This window comes from Ostrea edulis, chromosome 5 (assembly GCF_947568905.1).
Source record: "Ostrea edulis chromosome 5, xbOstEdul1.1, whole genome shotgun sequence".
Classification (NCBI taxonomy): domain Eukaryota; kingdom Metazoa; phylum Mollusca; class Bivalvia; order Ostreida; family Ostreidae; genus Ostrea; species Ostrea edulis.
In genome coordinates this window covers 69,540,566-69,554,232 of record NC_079168.1, presented here as the reverse complement: position 1 = coordinate 69,554,232, position 13,667 = coordinate 69,540,566, and the positions used below count along the sequence as shown (strand labels likewise).

General features: G+C 32.7%; 1 protein-coding gene and 1 long non-coding RNA gene across 9 annotated transcripts; one reads left to right on the top strand and one right to left on the bottom strand.

Moving 5' to 3' along the window:
• Positions 1 to 13,075, top strand: LOC125654935 (uncharacterized). Of its 7 annotated transcripts, none has more exons than XR_008803039.1 (9): positions 1 to 92; positions 1,300 to 1,395; positions 2,128 to 2,175; positions 2,253 to 2,395; positions 2,639 to 2,905; positions 3,137 to 3,311; positions 4,894 to 5,071; positions 7,686 to 7,751; positions 7,866 to 13,075. It is a non-coding gene; the product is annotated as an uncharacterized LOC125654935 (long non-coding RNA). The 7 variants fall into 7 exon arrangements; XR_008803038.1 differs by having other exon boundaries at positions 12 to 92; positions 1,300 to 1,455; positions 2,233 to 2,395; XR_008803036.1 differs by having other exon boundaries at positions 15 to 92; positions 1,300 to 1,455.
• Positions 15 to 9,946, bottom strand: LOC125649645 (uncharacterized). Of its 2 annotated transcripts, XM_056165320.1 has the most exons (13): positions 9,863 to 9,946; positions 9,656 to 9,762; positions 8,471 to 8,596; positions 7,881 to 8,019; positions 7,291 to 7,383; positions 6,307 to 6,341; positions 4,802 to 5,252; positions 3,737 to 3,878; positions 3,093 to 3,386; positions 2,552 to 2,894; positions 2,146 to 2,434; positions 1,703 to 1,786; positions 15 to 1,442 (listed from the first exon to the last, which is right to left on the bottom strand). In XM_056165320.1, exons 2-13 carry the CDS (start codon positions 9,719 to 9,721, stop codon positions 1,126 to 1,128), a joined length of 2,379 nt encoding a protein of 792 aa, XP_056021295.1. In that variant the 5' UTR covers positions 9,722 to 9,762; positions 9,863 to 9,946; the 3' UTR covers positions 15 to 1,125. The 2 variants fall into 2 exon arrangements, with proteins under 2 accessions (XP_056021295.1, XP_056021296.1); XM_056165321.1 differs by lacking the exon at positions 7,291 to 7,383.
• Positions 13,076 to 13,667: the final 592 nt, after the last annotated feature.

Sequence of the window (13,667 nt, the reverse complement as noted above, 5' to 3'; positions counted from 1 at the left end):
ATTTTTAGTATGTTCTCCTCCATGTTTTTCCCGCTGGTATTTACAGCTGCTCAACTCAGCCTCAAGTTTTGCGATGATCGTGCCTCTACCGTGTAAGTTTTTGCTTTAAACCATATATATTTTGAAGTTAGTTGTTTACATAATCTATATACAGCTTCTTTTCCGTAAGTGTCCAATTTCTTCATAGAACTTTTCAGACTTGAAACGCATTGTTTACCTTGAAGACATCAGTGATCATGATAGGGTTTTGACACAATCTGAGCATAAACTGAAAGTTAAAATGGAAGTGTGAAATACAACTAACCTAATTAATATTTCGTAAGTCCGTAACACTGCAAACAGGTTTTCAAATTTTATTGTATCAACAACATGAGGACAAGAAAATACAGTAAATTGGTTAACATGTATAACACAACAAATACTGTGATATGTTAATTCACAGGGTCACATGACACAATGATATGTAGCATCTCACCTGTATTACTTTTTTTTTGGAGAGCTTCACAATTTTAAACCAATGATGAAAATTCATGCACCTAAATAATTTGTGAAGAAATCTTTACAATCTGAGGACAAACATTTGCATGAAAAAATTGAATGTTTTACCTTTATTTCATTGGAAAAGTGTTCAAATATGTAAGTGAAGTATGTATATTTTAAAACAAACGTACCTACAACTTAAATGAATACTGATCAGAATGTTTTTGTGTACTCCTAGTTGAATTATTTGAAAGAAAAAAAATAATTTCCGTTCCTCATTCCAGTTAGAAGTGAAGAGAGCAATGTAGTTGATTGGGAGATTTGGATAAAGAGGAAAAAAAATTTATGCAACCAACTTTAAAAGAAATAATCAAGATAACTAAAAATTATATCTGACAAGAAGCTCACACACAAAATAATTAAAATTAAGTATTTTGAATAATGTTAAATACTGTATAATTTAAGTAAAACTGCAGTTATTACTCATGAAGCAATATCTTGAATTCATGCTTTCCAGTGAGTGATTAGGAAAAGAGAAAAAAAAACTTGAAAACTACCCAGTGAAAAAACTTATTGATGAAGACACATTTAACAAAAAAATTAACTAAAAAAATCAACAAATTTTTGGAAATCTTTTTCACATAATCACTTGTTAGCATTCTGTTTTCTTTTATTAAGAACCCACAGGTAGAACTTGCAATGAAGATGAAAGTTGTAATTTGTCATGTAAGAAAGCATTGATTTAAGTTTTCCTAGGGAACTGTTGCATTGCTCTGCAGCCTGACTGTTTATGGTATTGAATTGCACATATTCATTTAGGTTGTACCCATCATTACACCCTCGATGGTTAAACCAATGCAGTCGATCGACTAGAAACCATGTGTCTTTGAAGAAATCAGGATGCCTGTTCAGACAGTAAGAGTGCATCCTACAAGCATTGTCGTAAATGACCATAGATGGAGCTGTAAGGATAAAGTAAATACATGTAATTTCTCAAAAATGTTTTGTTCTTTTGGGGATCTATCAGTAAGTAACTTCCTATACATAAACATATATATTATTATATTATATTATTATTATAATATACATATATATTATTTCACATTTGCTATTAATAATAGCAGTGATGAGAGAAAGATAATGGTGGATTTTAAGCATTAAACATTGAGATCTTGATGAGATAATGAATGTGGATCATTACTCAGAAAATTAAATACATTACCTTTTTTGAACCGAGTTAATATCAATGTAAATGGAACATTTGGAGATTCACTAGAATCCATCAACTCATATCCATAGCAAACTCCTGAAAATAATGATACGTTGTAATTATATTTAGAAAGTGGAAATTTGGTATGTTGAATGTTTACAGATAGATTTTAAGCTAGTAATACTATTAACTAATACTTAGGTGACAAATAAGGACTCTGAGCCTCTTGTTTTAAGATGGAAAGGAAATATTGAAATATTTAAGAACATGTGCAACATTTCTAAAATTATATAATTTTTTGTGACATTTCATACTGTCTATATTGAGAAGAAACAGGAGAAATTTTAGAGAAAGTATCAGAAATGTTGCAGATGTCCTTAAAAGACATTGCTTCTATCATTGATTATTTTAAGAAATCATGTCACTCGTATTTCCAGTTACATCAAGACATATACCATGTTCACAGAAGAGGCAGAAAACACCAGGTAGCAAACTAGGGTGTCCTTTGCTCTTTGTGCATTCGTATTTGCCCTTTTTATTAGTTGTAAAATCCATCTTGTAGGTCCCTCGAGATCTTAATGGTAGGAGTGATGGGAAAAAGCTGTCCTTGAGAAGGTGATTGTCCATCAAAGAAGTGGCAGTGGTGTTTTCAGGATAACTGTTTGCTGCTTTTTCAACTAAGGACTCTAGCAATTCCACCAAATGGTATGGGGTATGGTTGATTGAACACACCAACTTGTAAACCTGCAAAATTTGATTACCTTTACAGAATTCATTTTGTGCAATTGTTTGCAATTCCAATACTCATTTAAATAATCATTTAAAGACATGTAATGAAATTGAGGTTCTCATGAAATATACCAATGGTAACTGCATTTGCAGCTCCTCGAGTAACTCTGGCGATGACTTTGGATCTTTTATTTTCATTTTCTGTATGATCCGTTGTAGGTGGTCAGATGGATGGAACATGCCACATATTGGACTGTCCAAAGCCAAATTTTTTAGGAAGGGTCTGTATGGTGGTGGTGCTATTTCAGACCTCCCAAATGACTGCACTAAAGCCTGGAGCTCCTTGTTGTGGTATCCAAGGAGGTCAAACAGTTTTGTTACTTCTGCCTCTATCAGTGGTGGTTGCTCACCAGCATATCGCCTCAGCAGTAACCTGGTGTATGGATCACTTATCACCACTCTGTCTTTATGGGAGCTGTTCCAAAGGTAAATTAAATGCTTGATACCGTTTGTCTATCACAAAGTCTTGTGATTGCTTCTCATCCAATATAACATATCAGATAGACTTGAAACTTTATACAATGCTTCATTGCCAGTTGTAGATGTTTGTGTATTGTCGGAATGAAATCATGTGTAAGTGAATCATCATCTATTGCTATACAAAGTCACATACCTGTACGGAATGTGCAATACATTATCAGATGCCATCTGTTGTAGGTTGTTGGTCCAGGTTTTTAAATTTTTTCTGTGGGCTAATGTGGTGGCATCCATAATCAATCTATCTGGTGCTGACCCACATTGTATACATCTGAATCCCTCCTCAAAATTGATGGTGGAGCAGAGCTTCTCCAAGAAGCCATACCATGCAAATTTGAAATGTGCATATGAAAAGGTTTGCTGGAACTTCTTGTCATTTCCCCTCTCATGGTTGTCTTTCAGTGACAAGAAGTATGTGTATAGAGTTGTTCTATTTAAACGTTAAAAAAAAGTTAACATGTTAAACTTTTTCACATTTAGAAATGGATGGTAGAATTTAAAACATAAAAAAAATGTGGAAAGTATTGTTGTTATGCGTGACATATACACAATTTTCCAGTGTCCTAGTATTGTACATCAGTTTATCATTCGATATCCACTAGAGTTACAGACATTTTTATTTCTTTGTCCAAAATTCCAGGGAGTGGGTGGTGGTGGTGTTGCTTAAGGTAATTGACAAATGTGCTGAATATTATCTAAAAATACTCTCATAGTTACATGTAACTCCTACTCTTATTCATTCATGTACTATATATGGACTGTCGACATAGAAATAACCACCTGTTTCGGGTGAACAAGTCCATAAACCCAAATAGGACTTCATAAGCGATGAGAGTGTGGCTTGTATGGAATATGCAATGCTCCAGTCCATCATACCGTAGTACACCAGTACACATTACATTACTGCATTTTCTTTCACCAACTGTAATACATAACACATTATATATTGTGTTAGCACATTATATTATATTTTATATATACTCATTCGTTAAAATTTTTGCTTTGTGTAAAGCAACATGACATTGTGCTCTAATGCCGTAATGATAAATTTTTTTAACTGCTACACATGTCAGTTATGCTGATTCGTAAATTGATATCAGCTTATTCAAATCTAAAGAGTGTAGATTATACTTCTAGATTCTGGATTTTATACTGTTGATTGGCGTAAAATATACATGTATGTTCATGCACATGTATATGTAGTATAAGGTTTTAAAGTTTAGAATGTCATGCATGTAGAATGTGATTCTTGTTACGATGTTGTAGAGCTTTATTGCTTTCGAATTTTTAAACTCTGGGTAGAAGTGAGAAAATTACCATTTTAAGGAAAATGACAATTGAATTCTGTATGTACCTGTAATGTTAGTTTCACCCGAGTTTTGTTCCGTTATTATCGCATCATGAAAATAATAGGTGCATGTGACTAGATCAAAGCAGTAGTAGGTCTTGATATTACGAGCTTAAATGATTTTGTTCTCCCGATATTGTCTTAGATAATTATAGAATAAGAAAAATAAACTCTGGCAGATCGAATTTTGGTTAAAGAATGTTGTCAACTGACATGATAATCACGAAATTCTTATATCAACTTTGGACGATGAAGATTGTTTTAACAGACAGCCGAACTCGTGCATCGTTACAGATGGAAATAACCGGCCTCTTTAAGAAGTAAAAGTGTGATGAAATGTTTGAAATGTAAATGATTATGTTAGTTACTAATGTAATGATTTATTTATTTATAGTTACATAAAGTGCTTCATTATTTGTTTTAGTGCATACGGTACACAGTTTTCTATATTTATTTGTAAGGATCATATGTATGTACAATGTAAGTTTTTGTTTTACCTTGAACTACTGTTGTTCTTTTGTTGTCAACTAGTGGCATTGACTTGATGTGAGAAACATCACTTAACCACATACTCCCACAAATCTTGCAGACACTTGTATGAGGCTCCACAAGTACTCCAGATGGAATTCTTTCCAATACTGGTTTAGAATACACAGCCATCAATTCAGCTTCAAACTTAAAGGGAATACCTTTCCAAGACAAGATTTTGATCCATGAGCTGGAGGAAGAAGTTGGTTTAGGCTGCATACTAGTCAATGCTTGGTATGGTAAGTCTATCTGATATGTTTTGGCATTATCTGATAGAAATGTTGTGTGAACACATTTTGAAGATTTGCAAGTTAAACAATGCAATTTGTCTTTGTATGACACAATGCCACTGCAGTCCTCATGTGTCACACAGAGGTATTCTCCATCCCAGGACAACTCCTGAATTTTGATGTTCTCATTCTACAAAAAATATACATTATGTTGTGGTGTGTTCATATTTCATAATTTGTTGTCATCTTTAAATATATTGCTCCACTCTCATTTGACATCATAGGTTTTTAAACTTTGTGCATAATAGAAATATATATTTTAGTACTTTTGATATCCAAGCATCTTCAGGTAGTTATGTCTCCCTTCTTTCAGAGGGAGACATTGTTTTTATACTTTCTGTCCATCCGTCTGTTTGTCACAAAATCTTCTTAAAGAGACTGGTTCACGATTATTGAAAAAAATATTTTTCATTTTTGATGTTAAACATTAAAAATATAACTAATATAATGTTGACAGCCAAAATTTTGACCTTCTGAATGCAAGAATAAAAGCAATATTTTAGCCTTAAATCTGTGTTATGTAAACAAAGACGAGAGTCTTTTAATGTATACATACAAACCAATGAAATATTAATTTTGCATAGTCTCAAATTTAACTTTTACATGTCACATTTTAACCAAATAATGGCTAGAATATGAAAGATTTAATATACTTAGATCGATATGCATTTCTTTTGAAAAATTCGTAAACAACATTACGCAATCTTTGTTTACAAAACAAATAATAAATTCTCTAAAATGAGCTTCTTTGATAATGTATAACCTTAATTTTTAGGTGAAATCTTTTAAACACATTAGACAGGAGATTACAATCATTAAAAGTGAAAAACAAAATTTTGGGGAAAATCGTGAATCAGTCCCTTTAACTCTTCTCCTCCAATATGGCTTATCGGATAGACTTGAAACTTAGGATCTGATTTTAATTAGATTGAGGGGATCGAAGAGGGGTGGAGGGTGTAAAATAGCTTTTGAACACTTCTCCAATATGGATTATCTGATAGACTTGAAACTTGAAACTTTGTTCATTAAATTGTAAAATGGATTGAAAAGGTGTATGGCAATTGATCACGTATTGACTGATTAAAGTACCAGTAAAGAATATAACAAAACAAAAATTGTTCTAACAATATGAGAAAAAGAGCAAGAAAATACTGGAAAATAAAAATTGGATCCATATATTTTACCTCTGGCTGATACTGGTGAAGAGAGTAGCTGTGATCTGAAAATTGAGTATGTTCATCAATATTAGATATGTTGTGGGAATTATTTAATAATTAGGTATATTTTCAATCTGATTAAAACCAGATCCTGAGATCCGCTCTCTTAGATCGCTACACTAGGATCTGACATAACTCCATATAGGGTCACGTCCGTATGACCTTTCGTTAAGCCAATCAAATTGACCCTGTCGATTTATACCAACGATAATTTTTCTCCCATGAACCTTTGCGTCATTATTTACGTTAGAGATGCAATAAAAGTGGCTGCGCATTTGACAGACAACTGCACACCTGTCAAAACATGCGATTTAAACAACGTCTGTTATTCTCTGCAGGTTTTCTTTCATTCAAACGCTAAAAAATCCCAATGGAGTTCACTATTCAATGAAAATGGCTGCGATTGTTTGGTTTGAAAGAAAACATATTGCAGCTAGATGCGACGTCACAATGCACCGTTTGTGACCTGATATCTTAAATGGTATCAGGGTGGGGCCAAAATGGTCAGTTATTAAATGTGTGAACAATAGGCATTTTTAACGTCTTCGTGATAACTATCATTCCAATTCTTTTCATATTTGGTATGAAGCATGTTTGGAACAATAGGTATGTACAAAAGGATGTACAAATAATGGCGAATTTCAATCACAACCCAGGGTTATGACATTAGGATGAGTCCAGATTAGTCATATCTTTTGATGTTAATACACCTATTATTTAAAGCCTTTCATCATTGTATGCACTTTTGAAGGCAGTGAAGTTTTAAGAACACATTTTGTTTTATATTGTTGCAGAACATTAGAATTTAGCTTAGATACTCAGAACAGGAAATTTTTTTCTAGATTTCATAGGCCATGGAAGTAGTGATACTTTTTCATTAGTATTCAGGTGACTGATAAGGCCTGTGGGCCTCTTGTTTACTAGTACAAGTCATTTAAAATTGTATCTTACCTTCAGCATGTAAATTCTCCCTTGCATCAAATCTTTCCATAAGGAATGCTACTGCATCAATGTGGATGCATGTTGGGTAGCGTTGCAAAAAAACTGTTGAAGATCAAAGGGACTATGTGTATGTACAATGTATCAGGGATCAAATTTTATATAATCAGGGACAGATCCAGGAATTGCAGTTACAGGGGGTGCCATTTTAAGAGGCAGTGGGGTCTGGGGGCGCCTTGAGGCCGACTGCGTGCCCCCCTTAAATCTACCATTGATAATACATGTATAAAGGAATCAGCTCTCTTCTCCATTACAGCAAAGCTTGAGTTTAATTATATTGATATTGAAGCATCCATGTTGTATTTATTCAGAGGATCTTCGAGTTATGATGTATCACTATTTTTCAGGGGAAGAAAGAGGGGGAAGAGTCTTTTTCAAATATTGTAAAGAACAGTAGGACTAAACTTATTCAGGTGAGTGTTTGGGCCTCTGGTCTGGGCATTAATTTCTGCATGTGGTTGTTGACCAAGGAGTATGCATTTTTCCGCAAAACAGTATAAGTTTTTATTTCTGTTATCTTTTTGCAGGATTAAGAAACTCACCATCATATGACATATCAACGCTGCCAGACAATCCGTTTATAAAGGATGACCGAGGGATGTTGCATGAACAACTCCATGACCAACGAAAGCTACCCTGAAAGGACTTGGAACCTCTTTCAACAAAAACAAATGTGTTTACCTGGAACAAGAAATGGAAAATAGAATGCAGTCTTTTTTTGCATCATTTTCATTCATTACAATTTTATAGGAAATACATGTAATACCTGCAGTAATATATAAATTTATAATCATTTATCACTATAACACTAAAGGTCCTTAATTGGTTCCTTATCATTGTTAATGGGGGTGTGCTAATAAAATATTTATCTTATATTCTTACAAAAAAGCACATTTCCATCCATTGGGCATTTCATTAACCTGGGACAGATTTGCCATAAAAAGTGTTCAATATCCTATAACAATTTGGGCATTTTGACATGAAACCATGAAAATGACTAGGAGTAAATGTAAAAAAAAAAAAAATTAAAGTAACTTGAAATACTTACATGTAAATGATTTTAAGTTTGGTTGAATTTTGTATTTGCTTGTACATATCTTTAAATTTTGTCTGTTTCAAAGAGCTTGTGTACCTCAAGTTTTTTATCTTCTTGTGCAAATTCTCTCAATACAAATTTATTGAAATAGCTGCCAATAGGGGTAAATCCTTTGTATATCAGCAGCTGCTGCATGTAGCTTTGAAGTGGTGTTGAATAGCTCTGTGAAATAGAAAAAAAATTGATTAGAAAAGGTTTTTTGAAAAGGGAACCGTTTTGCCAGAATGTTCTGCAAACATGATAGGATTGTAACTGAATAAGATAAGGATCTTCAAATATATATTTTAAAGGAGTACGTAGCCATTTGGCAATGTACATTTGATGGTGATCTTTAAAGGTACCATTGTACATATTTGAAAGGGGCATGGACACAGTGTGCTCTAAATTTTTTACAATTTGTTTTCCCAGTTAGTTTTACTGTTTACAATGCTTAACTATATATACATGTATATTAAAGGTAAAAGTACTGCAAAAATAAGAAGAAACAGAACAAAAATTGTTTGCATAAATATGTTTGAAGCAAAATGAGATATGACAAACACTAGAAACTGTTTAATTGTGATCAGAATTAACATGTAATTTGAAAAATCAGCTTTAAAAAAATTTCTAGTATTTTAAAAGTTGTATGGTCTGAATTTCGACAATTTTTTTCTGCCTTGTAAAAACATTGTTAAATCATTGCACGTACTTATTTATGAGGCTTTACGGCATGTCATACGTTACTTCACCTGTTTTAACTAGAATTATGTGATTTTAAGTCAGTGTTTACAAACAATATTCACTCGGCCAATTTAAGTTGGTCACGTGACCAGTTCAGACTTTTAGATCATCGGTGATCTTATCTGTGTAAAGCTATGTATTTGGTTACAACAGTACCGTGCCATAAGTTTAAGACAAATGAAATATCAAATACCTCAGTAATTCATTATTTCATGCTTTTTCAGCCATTTAGACAGTTGTCTTTATTATATTTTTATACCTCATGTTGGGATTCCCAACCATTTACTTTTTAAATAATCTTTTCACTGTTTTCTTTTGCATGCAAATGTTTTCAAGCATTAAGGGAAAGTTAATAACTTTAAAATTTTATTAATCTGCTTTAAAGTAATTATGTACAAAAAGTAATTAGAAATAGCTTAGTTAAGCATTGTAAACATTAAAAATGAAAAAGTAAAATTTGAAAATTTTCAGCTCGAATTGTGTCCATGCCCGTTTACTAACCTCAAAAGAGCTAGGTACTGTTGCAATTTGTTCAAGTTGACAATCTGCTGCAGCATTGATGTGCATGGTGTTATCCCCCTCATTCTTGTTTTTGCACTCTCTCTTGGCTATAAGTGTATAGAAAGGTATGATGGGAATGTCATTTTAGCATGTAATGAATTAAATTCAAAAAATGTTTCCATCAGAAATTCTTATGGGAATACATACATTGCCGTGGAACTCCCCTGATTTTCCTTTTCAGTTTGGGTATTTTAGAAAGGTCCACTTTACTCTCATTGTTTAATATAACATCCTTTGATAAAGGACTTGCTGTAAAGAATAGATTTAATTAAAAATTTGAAAATTTTGGTACTTTAGTCCACATGTGGACTACATCATATTTTTTATGTCACCTGATTCACTCAGGTGACCTATTGCTATTGCTCTGCGTCTGGCTTCGTCCGTTAACAACTTCATCCCAGAAACTACTGGGCCAATCTTGACTAAATTTGGTATGTAGCATCTGTAGGTGAAGGAGACCGGAAATTATTGCTATTGAAACTAAATGGATATTTAGATAGAGCATGTATTCCTATACCAAAATTGTAAATTTGATGATCCCAGGTGTAGGGGTTTTGGGGCCAATTTGGTCAGTTATTAAATGTGAGCAATATATATTTTTAACTTCTTCATGATAACTATCATTCCAATTCTATTCAAATTTGGTATGAAGCATCTTTGGAACAAGGGGATATAAAATGTAAAATGGGGCCAAACTTAGTATATAGTATTTATGTATAAGTTTGCCGATACTGTATGAAAACTAAATGCATATTAAGAATAGCAGAAAAGGATGTACCAAATAAAGTGAATTTCACAACGCAGGATTTCAACTATAGGACGAGTCCAAATTAGTCATTTTTTAATGCACATATTATATTATGTAAAGCCTTTCATCAGTGTATACACTTTTGAGAGCATAGCCTTAGGGAGGAGTGATACTTTTTCACTAGTACTCGGGTGACCGATAACACCCGTGGGCCTCTTGTCATTCTTCCCAACAATCATTGTACCCGTTTTTAAAGGGGCATGGACAGGATGTTAGCAGAAAAATTTCAAATGTCATTTTTCCATTTGTATTGTTTACAATGCTTAATTGAAGTATTTCTAATTGTCAACCAAGATTTGAATATCAGTTGTTGAGTTACAAGTGAGATACAGCATTTACAAATTTTTGTATACATTGAAATTGCCCACTAGAAAATATGTTTAAAACAAAATGAGATGTGTCAAACACTAGAAACTGTTTTATAATTATATTTAGAATTGACTTGTAATTTGAAAAATTTCTATATGGTAACTCACTACACTAAAGCTTATACTCTGTATAACACCACGTTACAAGATGGCGATTTAAATGTTTTGTGAAATTATTTGTATCGATTGATGTGTTTGTCTATCATTGTAGCTCAGTAGTTAAAGCATTGGGCTGGTGAACTGCAGATCTCAAGTTCAAATCCTGCAGTCTTTTGTTCATATGTGTTGAAATAATTTTTTTGATTTTTTTTAAAATCCAAATTTGATATATTTTTTGTCTTTTTGGCATATATACTTATTGTATATCTTATAATTAAATCAATTCGTACTGATTTGAGAAACTGTTTCTGGCTGAAGTGAGCCACCTTAAACGAAATTTTTACTAGTATATTTAACCTACATGTATGTAGACAAACATGGCACGAGCCTGGTTTACTTAACAAAGAATTGTGAGCTCTGTATCTCCCATGTACCTCGAGAACTGACATTCAAATATTTGCTGACCATTAGAAATAACTTATTGCAACATTCTATACATTAAAACTGAAAAAACAAATTTTGTAATTTTTTATCTAAAATTGTGTCCATGCCCCATTAACATATGTGGGTGAAGGGAATTTATGTTTGTTGAAATGAAGGTTAATTGTTTAAAGATATGGATGATTGGGTTAATATAGAGTCTGTACATTTTTTGGTTCACCTGAGCTGAAGGTATGTTGAAGCCACAATTGGGGATCAATGCGAATATGTAAAGAAAATCTTTTTCTCAAGAATCACTGGGCTAGAATATGAAAGCAGAGTAGATTAAAATTTGTTCAGATCATGGCCCCTTGGGGGTAAGGTGGTGTAGCAATAGGGGATCAAAGTTTTACATGCCAATATAGAGGAAATCTTCTCCAGAACCACTGGGCATATGTTAATTAATGAATTTGTTGTCAGGTTTAATAATTAAGTTTGATAATTAATGAATTTTCAGTTGTTTGAAAAGTTATTCCTGAACCAAGCTGCCTGTACTGTATAATGGTAGTTTTGCTCAAGCTTGTTTATTGCTAGGGACTGCTGCTCAGGTGAACGATATTTTGTATAGGCTGTTGTGTGTGTTTGTAGAAAATAGGCTGTATTTGTTTGACTTAACTGTTATTTGGTTTAGATGATACGTGTATTTGTGTTGTATAGATATATGTATATCGTCAAGATAAATTGATTTCATATTCACCTTGGCCACTACTACATAAAAGCGATGGATTTTATATAAAATCTCTGATTAGTTCATTTAAACATTATTGTCAATATGGTTAGTAATTGAATTATTATTGTATCGAATTCATTATAAGATCCACCTTGCACTTTTATGTCCTTTTTAGGACATACATGTATGCAATTCTCTTTACAAATGATTCAGAAAACAAAAGTATTGGGATATTATGTGAATATTTGTTTTATTTGCAACCAAAGTACTTTTTTATTCTTAGACTTTCAATTATTTTAATTTTGAATGTTGGCAGGGTTTTTTAGCTTGCATAAGCCCTCAGTGAATTTTGTATGTTGTCTTCTCTTTATCCACTTTTCACATCTTCTTCAGAACCACTTTGCCAATTTCACTTTGCTCATTACAGTAAAATATTAATTACTGGCTTGTTTAAGCACTTCATATGAAGCATGATTTCACCATCGAAAGAGTGACACAAGATCCTAATTATTTTATATGAATTTTTATTTTCCCCCAGAATGATAAAAAAAGGTGTTTTGTTTGCAAATAAGATGTTCTAAAGTCCAAATTTCTAAGTGATTTGATGCTAATTGTTTGCATTTTTCATCAAGAAATTAGTTTTCTTTATAAATTCATTTAATTTGTAAACCTACATCAACAAAATGCAGTTTTCTGATTACAATGTTCTCGATGACAATTTTTTTTTAAAATTCCGATTGGGCTTGGTTCAAAATTGAAAATTTTTTCGCTTGGGGCTAGCTGTAATTGAGGCTATATATACTTTTTGGTTAACTTTATTGTTATTTAATATTTATTTGTATGTTAGATATTCAGAGGAAATTTATTGTCAATGATTTGTTGGAAAATTTATCCTTGGAAACATGACCATTGAAAATTAAATTAATTATTGAGTATGCATGTCTTTTGTTTTGACTTCTGTAGAAGATATCTTTAATTGTGATGTGAGTATGGATAATAAAAAGCTGCATTGTGTATCATGAAAAGCTGTGCACAATGCCTTGTGAAAAGCAATGTGTATCATAAAAGGCACTGTGTATCACAAAAAGATGTGCACTATTGTGAGAAGCTGCACTGTGTATCATGAAATAGCTAGTGTGTATCATATGTAAAGCTTCATTGTTTTGTGAAAAGCTGTTCACTGTATCATGTAAAGCTGCAGTGCATGTGTATCTTGAAAGCTGTGCACAATGTGTATTTCCGAAAAGCATTGCATCATGAAAAGCAGTATTTATCATGAAAAGATGTGCACAATGTGTATCGTGAAAAGCAGCAGCGTGCATCTTAATTTTTCAGCTCATTTTTAAGATTGGCCTTCTACTGGTATAATAAAAGGTATATTATCTTGTTTGTCATATTGGTATCATCATGTGATATGTGAATTCATTCAATACATTTTATCATACGGGTAGAAGGCCAATCTTTAAAGCTGGGGGGGGGGGGGGGGGGGGAGAGCGATTGTTGTCGGTTCCTTTTTATTTCCGTGCA

Bases quoted from the DNA above. Each gene is read 5' to 3' on its own strand.
- LOC125649645 (XM_056165320.1), bottom strand. From the start codon at position 9,721: ATGCACATCAATGCTGCAGCAGATTGTCAACTTGAACAAATTGCAACA. The intron at 2,435-2,551 runs GTATATTTCATG...CAAATTTTGCAG, and splicing joins TGCAAATGCAGTTACCATTG to GTTTACAAGTTGGTGTGTTC. The intron at 1,443-1,702 runs GTAATGTATTTA...TTATCCTTACAG, and splicing joins ATTAACTCGGTTCAAAAAAG to CTCCATCTATGGTCATTTAC.